At 62.3% G+C, this 17,968-nt stretch overlaps 1 protein-coding gene across 3 annotated transcripts; it reads right to left on the bottom strand.

Moving 5' to 3' along the window:
- Positions 1-6,076: 6,076 nt before the first annotated feature.
- LOC308235669 (uncharacterized protein C16orf78) lies at positions 6,077-12,183 on the bottom strand (the record flags this gene model as incomplete). 3 transcript variants are annotated; one of them, XR_013959204.1, is made up of 6 exons in its annotated part: positions 6,176-6,269; positions 6,359-6,427; positions 7,089-7,347; positions 11,019-11,142; positions 11,424-11,540; positions 11,965-12,183. XR_013959204.1 is itself a non-coding variant. In XM_080644705.1 (5 exons), the coding sequence occupies 5 exons, from the start codon at positions 12,181-12,183 to the stop codon at positions 6,122-6,124; spliced, it is 861 nt and encodes a 286-aa protein (XP_080500831.1). In that variant the 3' UTR covers positions 6,077-6,121. The 3 variants fall into 3 exon arrangements, 2 of the variants coding, with proteins under 2 accessions (XP_080500831.1, XP_080500830.1); XM_080644705.1 differs by lacking the exon at positions 6,359-6,427 and having other exon boundaries at positions 6,077-6,269; positions 7,089-7,341; XM_080644704.1 differs by lacking the exon at positions 6,359-6,427 and having other exon boundaries at positions 6,077-6,269.
- Positions 12,184-17,968: the final 5,785 nt, after the last annotated feature.

Raw genomic sequence — 17,968 nt, forward strand, 5'->3', positions numbered from 1 at the left:
CCCTCTGGGCTGAGCTGGAGGCGGCCGGGGTCCAGGGGCCCCTCTCCTGGCAGAGGGCTAGGCCAAGCGCTGGCTCACACCTGTGTGGGTGCATCTTCCGCTGTGATCGACCGCCACCTGGTGGCGCTTGGAGGGAACTGCAGCTGCGGAGGGGCAGGAAGGAAAGGCTCCTGTGGCTGTTTTTTTACATTTAAATTTAATTATTTCTGAGATACACTTGACATAGAACATGACATTCGTTTCAGGTGTACAGCGTGATATTCTCCTCGTGAGGAGCATTTTCCCATCCACACTCTTCGCACCCCCAAATGGACAGCCCCCCAGTTTCAGCCGCAGTCACCGCGGAGGTGGTGTCTCTCCTGAAAACTCTCACGGTCTGCGTCCACCTGGGATGGACTTGGCGTGCGGCGGGAGTGGAGGGTCGATACTTCTTCCCTGTGGGTATTTCATTGACCGCCGATTTATTTCTTATTTATTTTATTTTTGGTTAGTCCTCACCTGAGGATATTTTCCCACTGATTTTTAGAGAGAGTGGAAGAGAGGGGGAGAGACGGAGAGACAGGGAGACATCCATGTGAGAGAGACTCATCGAATGGTGGCCTCCTGCCCACGCCCCAACCAAGGCTGGGGATCGAGCCTGCAATTGAGGAACATGCCTTTGACTGGGATCGAACCCAGGACCCTTCAGTCCACGGTCTGACACTCTATCCACGGAGCCAAACCAGCTAGGGCTGACTGCTGATTTATTGAGAAGGTCTTTTCCGCACGGGCCACGGGCCACGGGCCATGGGCTATACCGGGACATGTGTGTCTGTCTATGTTTCTGGCGGTAACTGTCTTAGAAGATGCAGTGTAACCAGGCCATGCACAAGGTCACTTCTGAGTGTGGGAACTACTGGCGTGTGCTGTCTGCCCAGGCCCCGGGCCCTGGGGAACATTCCTTTCTCACACTTCTCCGTGGATCTTGGGGCTCACCGTGGACTCCTGTGGCCAGAACATCGGGAAGCCGAGTCGGAGGCTCCCTATGCCTTGGGGGCTGCACCTGAAAACCCTCTGCACCCCAGAGCATTCCTGTGGCCCTAGCAGCTGGGGTGAGGGGACTTCTCCTCTGAAGTCCTCTCCCTCCTTTTTCCAGTCCGCTCTGGGCCCAGGAGGCCTGCCACCTGCTGGGCAGCAGAACCCGGGGTCTGAGGGGTGTGTTTCCCACAGCAATACCCGCCCCCCACTCCCCACCCCGAGGGTCAGGGAGCACCAGGCAGCCCCTTGAAACCGGGGCATGTAGCTCAGCAGGGGCTGGGCGGACCTCCGGCTAAAATGACTCTACCTTGTGGAAAGGGGGTGCGTGTTGATGAATGAGTCCCAGAACTGGGGACTTGGCTTCCCCGACAATGCCCCAGAGACCCGGGCTGAGGACTGGAGCAGTGTGCCAGGTGGGCCTGCCTCTGGGGGCCACCAGCCTCGGCCCAAATTCTGGCCATTTCAGTGGGCAGAGGTGGGCAGTGGAGGCGGCTGGACCAGGTCAGGGAGGGTGCCAGGAGGGAGGGTCCCAGTGCAACTGTCATGAACTCAGGGGTCTCGGGGACCTCTCTGCCTCTCTCGGAGCCTCCACCTCCTCACGTCTGGCCTCTGCAGTGTGGGCTGAACTACGTCCCCCAAAGGTTTTGTCAAAGTCCTCGCCCCCCGGTGCTTCCCAATGTCATTTGCAAACAGGGTCCTTGCGAAGTGATCAGGTTAAGGTGCGGCCATTTGGGCGGAGCCCCATTTCATCGGATTGGTGTCCTCACAAGAAGAACAGAGACACACAGAGGAGACGGCCACGTGGAGCCGGAGCAGAGATGGGAGTGATGCTGCCACAAGCCAAGGACACCTGGGCCGCCGGGAGCTGAACGAGGCGCAAGGACCCTTCCCTGAGGCTTCGGAAGGCACTGGCCCCTCCGGTGCCTTCCATTTGGACTTCTGGCCCCCGGACCGTTGTGTTCAGCCACTCAATCCGGGGTCCTTCTGACAGCACCCTGTCTCTGAGCTTGCCCTCCCCCTGCCCCTCCCCATGTCACTTTCCTGCTTCCTGCCTGCCCGTGGCTCCTGACCATGGAACAGCTGCGGATGCTGACGGCATCTCCCCTCACCAGCCCATCTGCATCCCGGCTCCTGCCTTCCTCTCTCTTGGTCCCCCCATCTCGTTTCAGGCACCCCAACAGTCACCCTGGCCAAGGATGCCTCTCCCCCATGCCTACATCCAGCGCAATGACCAAGTGGCAACCGTACCTCCCGGTGTGTTCTCAATGAATGGCTCTACCACCACCCACTGTACACGCCTCTAACTTCTCTCTTTAAAAACATCTATATCCTATCTAGTAAAAGAGTAATATGCAAATTGACCATCACTCCAAGACACAAATGGCCGTGCCCATGTGGCCAAAGATGGCTGCCCCCATGTAGACACAAGATGGCCACCACAAGATGGCTGGCAGGGGAGGGCAGTTGTGGGCAGTTGGGGGTGACCAGGCCAGCTGAGGAGGGCAGTTGGGGGAGACCAGGCCAGCAAGGGAGGGAAGTTGGGGGGAAACCCAGGCCTGCAGGGGAGGGCAGTTGGGGGGACCAGGCCTGCAGGGGAGGGCAGTTAGGGACAATCGGGCCGGCCAGGGAGCAGTTAGGCATCCATCAGGCTGGCAGTGGAGTGGTTAGGGGGTGATCAGGTTGGCAGGCAGAAGAAGTTAGGGGCAAATCAGGCAGAGGCAGGTAAGCAGTTGGGAGCCAGCAGTCCTGGATTGCGAGAGGGATGTCCAATTGCCTGTTTAAGCCCGATCCCACCAGGCCTAAACGGGTGGTCGGACATCCCTCAAGGGGTTCCAGATTGGAGAGGGTGCAGGTTGGGCTGAGGGACACCCCCCCCCACCCCGTGCACAAATTTCGTGCACTGGGCCTCTAGTATATCTATATCTCTATATATCTCTCTCTATATATTTTTTATTTATTTCAAAGAGGAAGGGAAAGGGAAAGAGATAGAAACATCCATGATGAGAGAGAATCATGGACCGGCTGCCTCCTGCACATCCCACACTGGGGATGGAGCCCACAACCCGGGCATGTGCCCTGACCCGGAATTGAACCATGACCTCCTGGTTCAAGAGTTAGTTTTCCCGGAGGGCCAGACATTCATTGGAGAGCTGGGCATCATGCAGCCATTTGCGGCTGGGGAGGCTGTTGGGTGGGGAGGCTGGTGGATGGGGAGGATGGTGGGTGGGGAGGATGGTGAGTGGGGAGGCTGGTGGGTGGGGAGGCTGGTGGGTGGGGAGGATGGTGGATGGGGAGGATGGTGGGTGGGGAGGATGGTGGCTGGGGAGGCTGGTGGGTGGAGAGGCTGGTGGGTGGGGAGGATGGTGAGTGGGGAGGCTGGTGGGTGGGGAGGCTGGTGGGTGGGGAGGCTGGTGGGTGGGGAGGATGGTGGATGGGGAGGATGGTGGGTGGGGAGGCTGGTGGGTGGGGAGGATGGCGGGTGGGGAGGATGGTGGGTGGGGAGGCTGGTGGGTGGGGAGGCTGGTGGATGGGGAGGCTGGTGGGTGGGGAGGCTGGTGGGTGGGGAGGATGGCGGGTGGGGAGGCTGGTGGGTGGGGAGGATGGCGGGTGGGGAGGCTGGTGGATGGGGAGGCTGGTGGGTGGGGAGGATGGTGGATGGGGAGGATGGCGGGTGGGGAGGCTGGTGGATGGGGAGGCTGGTGGGTGGGGAGGATGGTGGGTGGGGAGGATGGTGGATGGGGAGGATGGCGGGTGGGGAGGTTGGTGGGTGGGGAGGCTGGTGGGTGGGGAGGATGGTGGATGGGGAGGCTGGTGGGTGGGGAGGATGGTGGGTGGGGAGGATGGTGGGTGGGGAGGATGGTGGGTGGGGAGGCTGGTGGGTGGGGAGGCTGGTGGATGGGGAGGCTGGTGGGTGGGGAGGATGGTGGGTGGGGAGGATGGCGGGTGGGGAGGATGGTGGGTGGGGAGGATGGCGGGTGGGGAGGATGGTGGATGGGGAGGCTGGTGGGTGGGGAGGATGGTGGATGGGGAGGATGGCGGGTGGGGAGGCTGGTGGATGGGGAGGCTGGTGGGTGGGGAGGATGGTGGGTGGGGAGGATGGTGGATGGGGAGGATGGCGGGTGGGGAGGCTGGTGGGTGGGGAGGATGGTGGGTGGGGAGGCTGGTGGGTAGGGAGGCTGGTGGATGGGGAGGCTGGTGGGTGGGGAGGATGGTGGGTGGGGAGGATGGTGGGTGGGGAGGATGGCGGGTGGGGAGGATGGCGGGTGGGGAGGATGGTAGGTGGGGAGGCTGGTGGATGGGGAGGATGGTGGGTGGGGAGCATGGCGGGTGGGGAGCATGGCGGGTGGGGAGGATGGCGGGTGGGGAGGATGGTGGGTGGGGAGGATGGTGGGTGGGGAGGATGGTGTGTGGGGAGGATGGGGGGTGGGGAGGATGGTGGGTGGGGAGGATGGCAGGTGGGGAGGATGGTGGTGGGGAGGATGGTGGGTGGGGAGGCTGGCGGCTGGGGAGGATGGCAGATGGGGAGGATGGTGGATGGGGAGGATGGCGGGTGGGGAGGCTGGTGGGTGGGGAGGATGGTGGGTGGGGAGGCTGGCGGATGGGGAGGCTGGTGGGTGGGGAGGATGGCGGGTGGGGAGGATGGTGGATGGGGAGGATGGCGGGTGGGGAGGCTGGTGGGTGAGGAGGCTGGTGGGTGGGGAGTATGGTAGGTGGGGAGGATGGTGGGTGGGGAGGATGGTGGGTGGGGAGGCTGGTGGGTGGGGAGGATGGTGGGTGGGGAGGCTGGCGGATGGGGAGGCTGGTGGGTGGGGAGGATGGTGGGTGGGGAGGCTGGTGGGTGGGGAGGCTGGTGAGTGGGGAGGATGGTGGGTGGGGAGGATGGTGGATGGGGAGGATGGCGGGTGGGGAGGCTGGTGGGTAGAAAGGCTGGTGGATGGAGATGTTGGCCAGCTGGGGAGGCTGGCTGGTGGGGAGGCTGGCGGCTGGGGAGGCTGGCTGGTGGGGAGGCTGGCGGGTGGGGAGGCTGGCGGCTGGGGAGGCTGGCGGCTGGGGAGGCTGGCTGGAGCCCTGCTGGAACATGGCAGAGTAGCAGCTCCCGCCCGCGTGTCTGACCGGCCCCTCCTCTAAGGGCTCCGCCCGTCCCTGTTGGTGATGCGTGTGGCTGGGCCGCATGCGTCTGACTCCCAGCGGTGACTCAGTGGAGGCCGTCCCTCCGAGGGTGGCTTGGCGCCTCGGGGAGCGGACATGTGAAAGCAGGCGGAGCCCGCCCTGTGGGCGCTGGGAGGCAGGGAGACACCTGGCCTGGCTGCTCACCAGCGACCTGGGGTCAGCGTGAGGGATGTGGGTTTGCCACCAGCAGCTTTGCAACAGGGTTTGGATCCACAATGCCGCGCCAGTTCCCAGGGCCCCGGGGGAAGCGGGGGCTGGGCAGGGGCTGGGCAGGGGCTCCCGGTCCTCCCCAGGGCCTGCGGGAGCGTCCGCATCCCTCTCCACAGCACCCTCCCAGCAGGCTTCTAACCTCCGTGGGCAGCTGCTCAGGACGGGGCTGTGTCTGCAGGGCCTGCAGGGCCTTCGATCTGCCCAGGCCTCTGGGACGCGGGACGCAGAACGGGGCCGAGGTGAGGACATGGTCCCGTCCCGGCAGCCGCCCCGCTGCTTCTCATCCGTGGGACCCACAGGCTCCTCCCCTCCGCGGCCTCTTTTCATCCCAGAAACCCCTGTTTCTGCGCGGTGATGGGTCTCCTCCCACTGCCCCCCCTGCCCCAGACAGGCTCCCCACCGGACTCACGAGAGCCGGCTCCCCACAGAGTTTCTCCACGTGGCATGGGAGACCTGGGTGGGTGCATGTGTCCCGCACCAGCCCCCCACCCTCGGTCCCCCTGCAGCGTGGGGGCCCTGGGCCTGCAGCCTGTGCGGGGAGGGGCTGGGGAGCGAGCCCGGTGGCCGCTGAGCCGGTTCGGAGCCGGAGGAGGACAAAGGCCGCTGCGCACCGCCATCCATGCAGCTTAGCCGTGTTTGCACGTCAACACGGTCCAAAGGGCCGGGCGTGGTGAGCCGGGGTCCCAGGGCAGAGCCAGCCCGGGGGGCCGCGGGGAGGGGCGGCTTAGAGGGCCACGGTGGGGTACGGGGCGAACACCTTCTTGGCGTCGATCTCCGATTCCACCATGTGGGGGTGGATGTCCACCGCCATCCCGGCGTCCGTGCACAGCTTGAGCAGGGTCCGGATGTTGTTCTTGGACAGCCGCAGGTACCTGTGCGGGCGGGCCAGGAGGTCAGGGGCTGCAGAGGTGAGGCCAGACCCCCGGCCCCCGAAGGCTCGCGAGGCATCCCTGGAGCTGACCGGGGGCTTGGGAAACAGCGGGCACCTCCGAGTTGCTGGGAGGTTTTTGGTTGTTTTTTGTCTTTTCATCTATTTTTATTGATTTCAGAGAGGAAGGGAGCGGGAGAGAGAGAGAAACATCAATGATGAGAATCACTCATTGGCTGCCTCCTGCACGCCCCTCCCTGGGGATGGAGCCTGCAGCCCGGGCCTGTGCCCTGACCGGGAATCGAACTGTGACCTCCTGGATCCTAGGTTGATGCTCAACCCCTGAGCCCCGTGGCCGGGTGAGGTGGGGGCGTTATTGGTAATGAAGTCGTTTGGGAATTAACGTGGCGACATATGTACAAGCACCACCCTGCCCGTCCCCTCCCCCCAAAAGGTTGTGTCCACCCGGGACACGGGACATGGGACGTGGGATGCGGGACATGGGACACACGGGACACGGGACACGGGACACGGGACACGGGACGCGGGACATGGGACATGGGATACATGGGACACACGGGACGCAGGACATGGGACACATGGGACACGGGACACATGGGACATGGGACACGGGACCCGGGACCCGGGACATGGGACACGGGACACATGGGACACGGGACACGGGATGTGGACACGGGACACGGGACACCCGGGACACAGGACACGGGACACATGGGACACGGGACGCGGGCAGGTGGCCAGGGGTCTGGACGGGGCAGCAGCGGGCAGAGGCGTCTCGGGGCCGCCGCCCCGCGGGCCTCACCGGCAGCTCAGCACCTCCTCGGGCTTGAGGGTCCGCACCATCTCCACCTTGGGCTCCGTGCCCTTCTCCATGAGGCTCTTCAGCCTGCGCTCGTACGCCGTGTCGGGCAGCTTGCCCACCCAGTCCCGCAGGAGGGTGGACTTCCGGCCGCCGAAGATGGTGTCCTGCAGCGTGGGGTCCGTCATGCTCTGGTGATGGAACGACATCAGCCGCGGGGCCGTCTCCATGGCGAGCGAGTCCTTCATCTCCAGCTCTGAAACTGGGCGCACGTCAGTCACCGGAGTCAGGCCCCCCTCCCCGACGGGGGGCAGCAAGGCCGCGCGGACCTCCCCCAGCGCCTCTCCCAGGCCTCGCAGGGCCTCCTCCTCAGCACTGGTTCACCCTCACCTTCCCCGCCCCCTCCTCCCTGACCCCCACCTCCTTCTCTCCCCTGTCCTTCATCCTCTTCTCCCCTTTTCTTCTTCCCCCTCCCCAGACAGGGCGTCCCGGAACGCAACATCAGCCTCGAGGGGTTCAAGGATGGGACCAGAGGAGAACAACTGAGCTGGGTTTTAAAGGACAAACAGACGAAAAGGGGAGAAGAGAGTATTGCGGGCGGGAGGAGGGGCAGGTGCAGGGGGGAGGAGGGGCAGGAGGGGCGTGTGTGGGCGGGAGGAGGGGTGGGTGCAGTGGGGAGGAGGGGCAGGTGCAGGGGGGAGGAAGGGGGTGCAGGGGAGAGGAGGGGCGTGTGCAGGGGGGAGGAGGGGCGGGTGCAGGGTGGAGGAGGGGCAGGTGCAGGGGGGAGGAGGGGCAGGTGCAGGGGGTAGGAGGGGCGGGTGCAGGGGGGAGGAGGGGCGGGTGCAGGGGGGAGGAGGGGCGGGTGCAGGGTGGAGGAGGGGCGGGTGCAGGGGGGAGAAGGGGCAGGTGCAGGGTGGAGGAGGGGCGGGTACAGGGGGGAGGAGGGGCGGGTGCAGGGGGAGGAGGGGCGGGTGCAGGGTGGAGGAGGGCCGGGTGCAGGGGGGAGGAGGGGGGTGCAGGGGGGAGGAGGGGTGGGTGCAGAACGTCAAAGAGAAGAAATACATGAACTGGTAAGTGTCTGATGTCGCCCAAATGTGGGATTTGTACTGAATGAAATACTGTTGGGGTTAGAGCTTGGAGACCTTATTGATTTATTGATTGTTAAATTTACTTCTAAATATTTTACAGATTTTTTTACTTGAGGGATTGAATAATTTCTTCCCGCTTCCATTTCTAACTGGTGTTACTAGTAGAGAAAAAAAGACTGTTCTTTTTAAAAATATTTTTTTTCTACTGCACCAACCAGCATACCAACTTTCATTGGTTTCCGACTAGACTTCCTTGAGGTTTGCTGCGATGCGATCATATCAGGGGAAATGGAAGTATCTTCCTTCCACTATTTATTTATGTATTTATTTAAAAATATATTTTATTGATTTTTTATAGAGAGGAAGGGAGAGGGATAGAGAGTTAGAAACATCGATCAGCTGCCTCCTGCACACCTCCCACTGGGGATGTGCCCGCAACCAAGGTACATGCCCTTGACCAGAATCGAACCCGGGACCCTTCAGTCCGCAGGCCGACGCTCTATCCACTGAGCCACACCGGTTAGGGCTCTTCCTTCCACTATTTATAGAAGTTAGACTCTCTCCCAAACGCAGTGCCCCGCCAGCATGGCTCCGTGGTTGAGCATTGACCTATGAACCAGGAGGTCACAGTTCAATTCCCAGTCAGGGCACAGGCCGGGTTGTGGGCTCGATCCCCAGTAGGGGGCGTGCAGGAGGCAGCTGAGTCATGATTCTCTCTCATCACTGATGTTTCTATCTCCCTCTCCCTTCCTCTCTGAAATCAATAAAAAGATATTTTTTAAAAAAATATATACTGACCGAGCAGTCATGCCTCCTTTTGTTCCTGAGTTTCCTGAAAAGGACGCAGCCTTCCATCCCTGAGGGCGACCCTGGGTACACATCTGCTCCCTGCCAGCTCCACTCCACTTTACACGGCGTCTCATTAGGAATCATTGCTTGGTTCTGTTCACTGATTTTCTGTCATCAGCGATCATACGGTTTCCCTTTCACGGGCTGATGTCATCAATGATGTTATCAGATATGTGGATATGGATACCCTAGCCCAGGGGTCCTCAACCTTTTTAAACAGGGGCCAGTTCACTGTCCCTCAGACTGCTGGAGGGCCGGACTATAGTTTAAAAAAAAAACTATGAACAAATTCCTATGCGCACTGCGGGCCCGGGACGCGTCGGCTGCTAAGCAGGACAGGCAGCGGGCCCCCGGCTGGCCGGATACATGTCCTCGGCGGGCCGCATGTGGCCCGCGGGCCGTAATTTGAGGATGCCTGCTAGCCCTTCCCAACCTGCTTAGACAGGGGTCCTCAAACTACGGCCCGCGGGCCACATGCGGCCCGCCGAGGACATGTATCCGGCCCGCCGGGGGCCGCTGCCTTGTCCTGCTTAGCAGCCGACGCGTCCCGGGCCCGCAGAGCGCATAGGAATTTGTTCATAGTTTTTTTTTTTTAAACTATAGTCCGGCCCTCCAACGGTCTGAGGGACGGTGAACTGGCCCCCTGTTTAAACAGTTTGAGGACCCCTGTTGCAGCTAGAATAACCCCCCTTGTGTGTGGTGGACTATTCATTCCAAACATGGAGGCAGGTGAGATGTTGTCATACGTTGAGTCTATTTGCCGGAAGCTTTTATACTTCGGCATCTGGGTTATTGTGGATCCTGTTTGAACATGAAGACGAGGAGTGCTTGTTAAACGAATGCCGGCACATCTCTGTCTCACGGGCCTGCGGTCCGTGCAGGGACGCTGGGATTCTCTGCTCGGTAAAGGCTCCAGAGACCCGGTGTGGAACCCGGTGCCCTATTGCTCCTCGTTAGCGAGAAAGTGGGCACCTGGAGCCTGTAGGGTTTTACTCCCTAGGGCAGCCGTGGGCAAACTACGGCCTGCGGGCCGGATCCGGCTGTTCTATCCGGTTCTCTTGCTCTCCCCTCCGCTCCTTTCCTTTGAATTTATATGAGTTCACACAAACACTCCATCCATGCTTTTGTTCCGGCCCTCCGGTCCAGTTTAAGAACCCATGGTGGCCCTCGAGTCAAAAAGTTTGCCCACCCCTGCGGGTCACCCCAAAAGCTCCCCAAGACAACTGTGTGTCTCTCAGCAGATCCTTCCTGCATTTCCGCATGTGTGTGTCCTTGGCTCCTGCATCTCTGGGTGTGTGCAGGTTTGAAGGCTATTATTTCTTCTCGTGGACTCTGAGAAATACCCCTTTTCGTCCGCGTGTTGGTTTTGGCCTTCACTGAACCTCATCTGTCTGCCTTTCTTATTTCTTTGCTTGTCCAAACTGGTTTCCAGTTTGCCTATAGCTGTTTCCCGGGTTCCAATGTGTGTCCAGATTTATATTTTAAACCGGTTACGCCCCCATTTGGCGCCTCCGCTTCCTTCTGTTTGTATGTGATTTCATCGTATTTTTGTAATCCTCACCGGAAGATATGTTTTCCATTGATTTTTAGAGAGAGTGAAAGGGAAGGAGGAGGACGGAGGTGGGGGCGGGGGGGGGCCGGAAGAGAGAGAGAGAAGCAGCGTCGATGTGAGAGAGACACCACTGATTGCCTCCCACGCATGCCTGATCGGGGGGCAGGGAGCGAACCCAGCAGGCCTGGACCCACCCCCGAACCCGATACTCCCGGGTCCGAGGGCCAACGCTGTAACCACTGAGCCGCACCACCAGGGCTCAGCTCTCTCCTACAGAGTTTCCCGCGGGCGGAGGGGTGCATGGCTGAGAGCACCCCTAAATCTGCAGCTGCCCCCTCACTCGCTGGGGTGGCTTGCTGGGAAGGGTGCTGGGCTGAGGTGTCTCTCTCAGGGCCTCTGGGATTCGTGGTCAGTGGGGTTCGGGGCTTTGCCAGGACAGCTCACCGGATTTGCCAAGGCTCTCCTTGCTGTAGTTGCCGGGCACGATGCTCAGGCGCTTCCCCTTGGGCTCCACCCCGTAGAGCCTGCGGTAGGAGGCCGCGTCCCCTTCCCTCCGGCCCGGCTTGGCCTTGGAGGGAAGAACAGCTGGGCTGGGGCGGTTCCGGCTTGGTGTCCACCCCACCCTGAGCGGCGGCGGGGATTCACGGAGAGGCCGGGGGGTGGGGGAAGGGGGGGCAGGGGTAGCACGTGGGAGCCGGTCCCCAGCTCCTCGCTGTGTGACTCCATACCCACGGGAAGCCGTGAGGGGCCTGGGAACGCAGCCTGGGGCGGGGAGCCCTGGGTGCTCTATTGTGGGGGGAGGAGGAGCCGGCCCCCCCACCCCCCACCGCAGGGCACAGCTCCCACTACCTGCTCGGAGAAGGTCACTTGGCGGTTGTTTTCTTTCCTCCTTTTCAAGGTGACCTTGGCTTTCTTGGCCTCCTTCCCAGTTGCTTTCAGGGGCGCCCATGACCCCTTGCTGGGTTTCTGAGAGGGCAGAGGGAGAAGAGCTGTGCCCGTGCCCCGCCCTGGGCACCGCCCGCCCTCGGCCCCTCCGTGGGGAGCGGACGGCAGCTCCCGCCCGGCACGCCTGCCCCCTCCCTGCCCCTCAGACCGCCTCCAACACTGACTGAGGGGCCTTCAGTTCCCCTCCCTGGTTAAGCCTTTGAGAAGTGTTCACCCAGACAGACAGCGCCCCTGCCTCCGCCTCTGTCCCTGCGGGAGGGGGAGTCCAGCTACCATCCGGGGCCACAACGGCCTGCTCTCCGGACCGGCTCTAACCCCCCCCCCCCACCCCCCGCCCCGGCTTAAAGCTCCTCCAGCCTTCGCCCCCTGGGGCCCGTCCCATCTCTCCCTCTGGGGGACAGGCTGGAACCAAGCCTTCCTGGCAGCGTTTCTCCGTGGTGCACACCTTGGGCACCTGCGGCTGCGGCTGGGCCTGTGGCTGCGGCTGTGCCTGCGCCTGTTTCTGCAGTTGTGTCTGCACCAGCGACAGCTTCTTTCCCCGCCGCCGCTCCAGCCACTCCATCACCCGCGTGAGGTCAGACATCCGCCTCTCGTCGGCCGTCCGCCACATGGACTTCCTCTCCGTGGGCATTAGATCCTTCAGGTCCCCTAACTTCTCTTGCATGATGGAGCCTACGTTCTGCATCGGGTCAGATGGTGGCACAGGCTCGCTCTGGGGAGCCCTCTGTTCCTAGCTGCTGGCCTGGGTGACCCCCAAGGTAGGGTCTGGCTTCCAGGGGTGAACAGAAAGGGCAGAGTTAGGGCCTGGCCGCTGGGATATTGGCCTTGAGGGTGGGAGGTCTAGAGGGGATTGTGAGGTCACCCTTGGCTGTCAAATAATGGCTCTCTGAGGCCACAGTGGTAAGTGGAGGGGTGCGAGGGGCATGAAGGAAGGCATGTCGCCTCTGAAAGCCGGTGACTAGGGGGGAGGTGGGGAGCGAGTGGGCCCCACAGGGCTCTGGCCCTGACGGAGGAGCACGCGAGGGACGACGGGAGGCCAGGTGGCTGGTGAGGAACGGAGCCGGAGAGGTGGGCAGCGGCCGGGTCGGACAGGACCTTGGAACCCACGTGTCGCCTTCAATGGGACGGGAAGGGAAGCCAACGAGAAACAACAAAGGAATTCAAACAGGGAGGAGGCCATGAAGGATCAGGGCTGCTTCCTTAAGGAACCTGGGCGTGTGCCCTGACGGGGAATCCACGGGGCTTTTCCACGAGGTGCCGCGTGGTTCGGTTCCCGAAGACGGGCGGCCTGTCTTTTTCACTCTGTCCGCCTTTCTGGGATTCTCGTACTCGGGGTCACTGCAGTCCTCAAGGGCCGTTTAAAACGGATATCCCCTTGTCAGCGAGGACGGCGTCCCTGGGGCGGGTCCACGGCCCACAGAGCACCTTGGGCCCCGGCCCCGCAGGCAAGGCGTCCGGTGCTCCCAGCAGACGTCTCGATCAGGCCACGGGATCGATGGGCTGGGATTTGCAGATCCAGAGCCTGCAGTCTCCCGCCTCCCGCAAAGCCCTTCCTTCCTCCTGCTCTGCGGGGCCCGGGGAGGCCTCTGGCTTCCTTGCCAGGGCGCCGGGCTCAAGGCTGGAGGCCCGGACGCGGCCCCCTGGCTCTGCATTCTTGGCTGGGACCCCGGGACCTTGCTCTGCCTTTCAGTCTTGTGTTTCAACTCCTCGGGGACTGGGGACGCCATCGGGGGTTGCGAACCGGGGCAAGGGGTGTTTGGCCCACGGGCGTTATTTTATGCAGCCTGCAAAGTGTCTCAGAAATGAGGGCACTTCATTTTTTAAACATCCAGAGTTCCGCCCGGCCATCATGGCTCAGTGGTTGAGTAACGACCTATGAACCAAGAGGTCACAGTTCGATTCCCGGTCAGGGCACATGCCCGGGTTGCAGGCTGGGGGCGTGCAGGAGGCAGCCAATAGGTGATTCTCTCTCATCATTGATGTTTCTCTCTCTTCCTCCCTCTCCCTTCCTCTCTCTGAAACCAATCTATATATAAAAGGCTAATATGCAAAGTGTCTCCTCAGGAGTTCGACCAGGAGACCGGGAGTTCAAGTGCTCGCTATTACATGCGCTGACCACCAGGGGGGCGGTGTGGAACGAAGGAAGGCCCCGGCCGGCAGCCAGAAGGCCCCAATCTGCCCTGATTGCAGGCCAGGCCTAGGGACCCTGCCCATGCATGAATTTCGTGCACTGGGCCTCTAGTAAACACATAAAAACAAAATCCCGAGTTCAGGATTGTTTAATAAACAAACGATCTGGTACGACTGGGCTAGACCTGGCCCGGGGGATGAGGCCTGCGTGCTATCTGCTGCCTCGGCCCAGGCCTGGCCCTCTTCACCGTCTCCGCCACCTGCCTGTTCCTGAAGACAGTTGAGTTTGCGGCCCCCGGACCGGGCAGTAATCCTAACCACCTTACAAAGTGCGGAGTCCACGTTAGCTCCTCTCTTTGAGCTCGAAAAGGAGGGATTCTTACCCCATGTCACAGGCTGGGAGCCCAAGGGTCAGAGACACCCAGCCCCCGGAGGGTGCTGACACTGGGAAATCCTGTCCTATTATGTGATGCGGCCACACGGTTAAGGAGAAATGTGGTGAGGCAGGACCGGAAGGCAAGCCGGGTCATCTGGAGGCAGGAGGAAGCCAGGGAGCGGGAGAGAAGCAAGGGGACCCGCCATGTGTGTGGTGAGGACCTCGCTGCCTCATCCAGGCCTCACGGAAGCTCCTCGCGGTAACTGGCACGTGGCGGTGCGGGCGTGCTCTCCCGGTGGCTGGGCGGATGCCATTTCTACCCGTGGAGCCAGTTGAGTCTCAGACTCCCAGTGGCACCTACAGGTGTCTCTACTCCTTGCCCGGGTGGTGGGCTCGATCCCCAGTGTGTGTGTGTGGGGGGGGTTGAAGGAGGCAGCTGATCCATGATTTTTTTCTCATCATGGGTGTTTCTGTCTCTCTCCCTCTCCCTTCCTCTCTGAAATCAATAAAAACACAGATATTAGAAAAGAAGCAGATCATAACCAGGTCTGAGGGAGGGTTCGCTGTTTCCCCTCAGAGGCACCTCACCCTGCTTGGGAGGGTGTGTGTGTGTGTGGGGGGGTGGTGGGGGTGGGAGTGTGGGTGTGGGAGTGTGTGTGTGTGGGGGTGTGGGGGTGGGTGTGGGTGGGGTGGGGATGGGGATGGGGGTGGGGGGGTGGGAGTGTGTGTGGGTGTGGGTGTGGGTGGGTGTGGGAGTGTGTGGGTGTAGGTGTGGGTTTGGGTGGTGTGGGTGGATGTGGAGGTGTGGGTGGATGTGGGGGTGTGGGTGTGGGAATGTGTGGGTGTGGGTGTGAGTGGCGGTGGGGGTGTGTATGGGAGTGTGTGTGGGAGTGTGTGTGGGAGTGTGTGTGGGTGGGGGTGGGAGTGTGTGTGTGGGTGTGGGTGGGGGTGAGGGGTAGGAGAGTGGGTGTGGGTGTGGGTGTGGGTGTGGGTGGGGTGGGGATGGGGATGGGGGTGGGGTTGTGGGTGGGTGTGGGGGTGTGGGTGGATGTGGGGGTGTGGGTGGCGGTGGGGGTGTGTGTGGGAGTGTGTGTATGTGTGGGTGTGGGTGGGGGTGGGGGTGAGGGGTGGGAGTGTGTGTGTGGGTGTGGGTGTGGGTGGGGTGGGGATGGGGGTGTGGGTGTGGGTGGGGTGGGGGTGTGCGTGTGCGTGTGTGTGTGGGGTTGGGGTGGGGGTGTGTGTGTGTGTGTGTGGGTGTGTGTGTGGGTGGGGGTGTGGGTGTGGGTGGGGATGGGATGGGGTGGGGGTGTGGGTGTGGGTGGGATACGGATGGGGGTGTGGGTGGGGGTGCGGGTGGGGGTGGGGATGGGATGGGTGTAGGGGTGTGGGTGTGGGTGGGGTGTGGGTGGGGGTGAGGTGTGGGTGGGGTGGGGATGGGGGTGTGGGTGGGGGTGTGGGTGGGGATGGGGATGGGGGTGTGGGTGGGTGTGGGTGTGGGTGTGGGTGTGGGTGGGGTGGGGATGGGGTGTGGGTGTGGGTGGGGGTGGGGGTGGGGCAGTGCTGGCCCAGGAGGGGCCCACCCTGGCCTTGGAGGAAGTGGAGCCTCTGAGGCCTGGGTCTTGCCTGCTATCCTGAGACTGACCAGCAGATGGCGGCAGTGCTCCAGGAAAGCCAGGGTGGGCGCATTCCTCGGTCATCTGCATGGGCTTGGGCTGCCTACGAAAACCACAGGCCAGGTGGCCAGGACGCTGGATGTGCTTCTCACCGTGCTGGAGGCTGGAGGCTGGAGGCTGGAGGTCAAGGTCAAGGCGTGACTAGGAAGGCTGCACTCTGAGGCCCCTTCCCTTGGCCTGTGGGCGGCCAGCATCCTGCCGGGGGCCCTCGTGGCCTTTCCTCGGGGGTGCATGTCGGGGAAGGGGAGGCTCTTCCCTCATCTATTGGGTCAGGGCCCCACCTTTGTGACCTCATTCAACCCTAAGGACCCCCAAAGACCTGGCTCCAAACACACTGGGGGTTAGGATTCAACACATGAATTTGGGGGGGGGGGCACAATTCAATCCACTTTTTTAGGGGAGGGGCCTGGGGAGCGGGGCGGTGGGGGGAAGAGCCAGCCTTGCCACTCACTCGATGGAAACCCTCGCAGGTCACTTGTCTCATTGAGCAGCTGCATCCTCACCCCAAAGGGGCAGTGGAACCCCCACACCCCGCACCCACAGAAGCAGGGACCGGAGCTCCCCGGTTCCTCACTCCGTTGACGCAGCGACCCTGTGGGACAGGTGTTCACATCATCGCCATCTTCCCAAGGACGGACCGGGAGTCAGGGAAGTTACGGTCTTTCCAGGGCCTCCACGAACCCCCTGAGAAAGGGCAAGTTTGGGGGAGGGCCTTGGTGGGACACATGGGCCCCCAGGACTAACGGCCTGGCCCGGGGTCGTGGGGACCTGGGAAAACACTCCTGGACACAAGGCCCCCACATACAGCGGCCCCGACGGCCCGGAGGGCGGCCTGTGTCCGCCTCGCCTGCTGGACGGGGAGCCCGCCCGCCTGCCCTTGGCTTGTGCGGTGGGACGCGCAGGACAGAGAGGAGGACGGAGAGAAGGACGCCCCCTCTCCCCAGGAGACACCGCAGGGAACCCTAAATCTAATAAGTTAATCCAGACTCCTGGAAACAAGATTAAATTTTCAAATAAAGGCCGCTCTGACAGCCGGGGCATCAATCTTTTATTTAAAATAGAGACGGAGCCCATTCAAATGCAATCAGCGGTGACAGATGCAGAGAGGAATGAGTTCCGAGAGAATCCCAGAGCGGTTTGCTAGCCCCGGACGCCCCCCCCCCCCCCCGCCCCAGGGTGACCGTAAGGACAGTCTCGGTGTCAGAGAGCGGCGGGACTCCACATCCATCTCCTCTCCCAGAGGTTTGTGGGCCCCGGAGCCCCGAGGCCCGAGGCAGGTGGGAGGAGCCAGCCTCAGAGCCAGGGGCCCAGGTCCACCCCCCTCCAGTGGCCACAGGAGGGCAGGGGCGGGGGTCGGCGGTGTCCGGAGAAGCATTGGAGCAGCCACAGGAGGAGAGAGTGGCGGGTGGGGGTTGGGGGGGCTGTGGAGAGCAGATGGGGGATGGTTGAGGCAAGAGGAGAGGTGGGGAAGGAGATGGGGTATCGCCTTCCCCACAGTCTGCTATGGGGGGCACTTCCAATGCCAGAGGCTGTGCGTCCGCTGCACCATCCCACTCAGGCCCCACATCAAACCCTTTCCCAGTGGCCCGACCCACTGTGAGCAGGAGGGAGCGCGCCGCGCCCAGACTCTGCGCACAAAAATCCCGGGGTGTCGTCCTCATTCCTGGTCTCCTGTCCTGACGGCGGCACGGGGACGGCAGGCCGGGTCAGAGGGTGGCAGAGCCACAAAGGGTCCCAGAGCCCCTCTTGGAGGCGCCTCCTGAGTCAGGACCCCGTGTGGGCTTTGCACAGGGAGAGGTACATGTCCCCTGAGCCCCTGGGACCGGGCTGATCGGCCACAGCTGCTTCCTTAGCAGTGGATTCTGTGTGAGCCGCCGAGAGCGTCTCCACCAGAGACTCGTCTGTGCCTCAGAAACGCTGGGCGCCGCCTGGGAGGCGTCTCGCAGAGACAGCGCTGGCCTCAGCTCCAGCGGACGGACGGAGCAGGCAGACAAGGCTCCAACAGAACTCTTTCATCGGATGTGGGCAGGCTACGGTGATGAGTCCTTCCCTGGCCCTGGCCCCTTCCTATTGGTCCTGACCCCCTTCCTTGGCCCTGGCCCCCTTCCTATTGGTCCTGACCCCCTCTCCAGGCCCTGACCCCCTTCCTATTGGTCCTGACCCCCTTCCTATTGGTCCTGACCCCTTCCCATTGGTCCTGACCCCCTTCCTATTGGTCCTGACCCCCTCTCAGGCCCTGGCCCCCTTCCTATTGGTCCTGACCCCCTTCC

This window comes from Plecotus auritus, assembly GCF_963455305.1.
Source record: "Plecotus auritus genome assembly, chromosome: 10".
Taxonomy (NCBI): Eukaryota; Metazoa; Chordata; class Mammalia; order Chiroptera; family Vespertilionidae; genus Plecotus; species Plecotus auritus.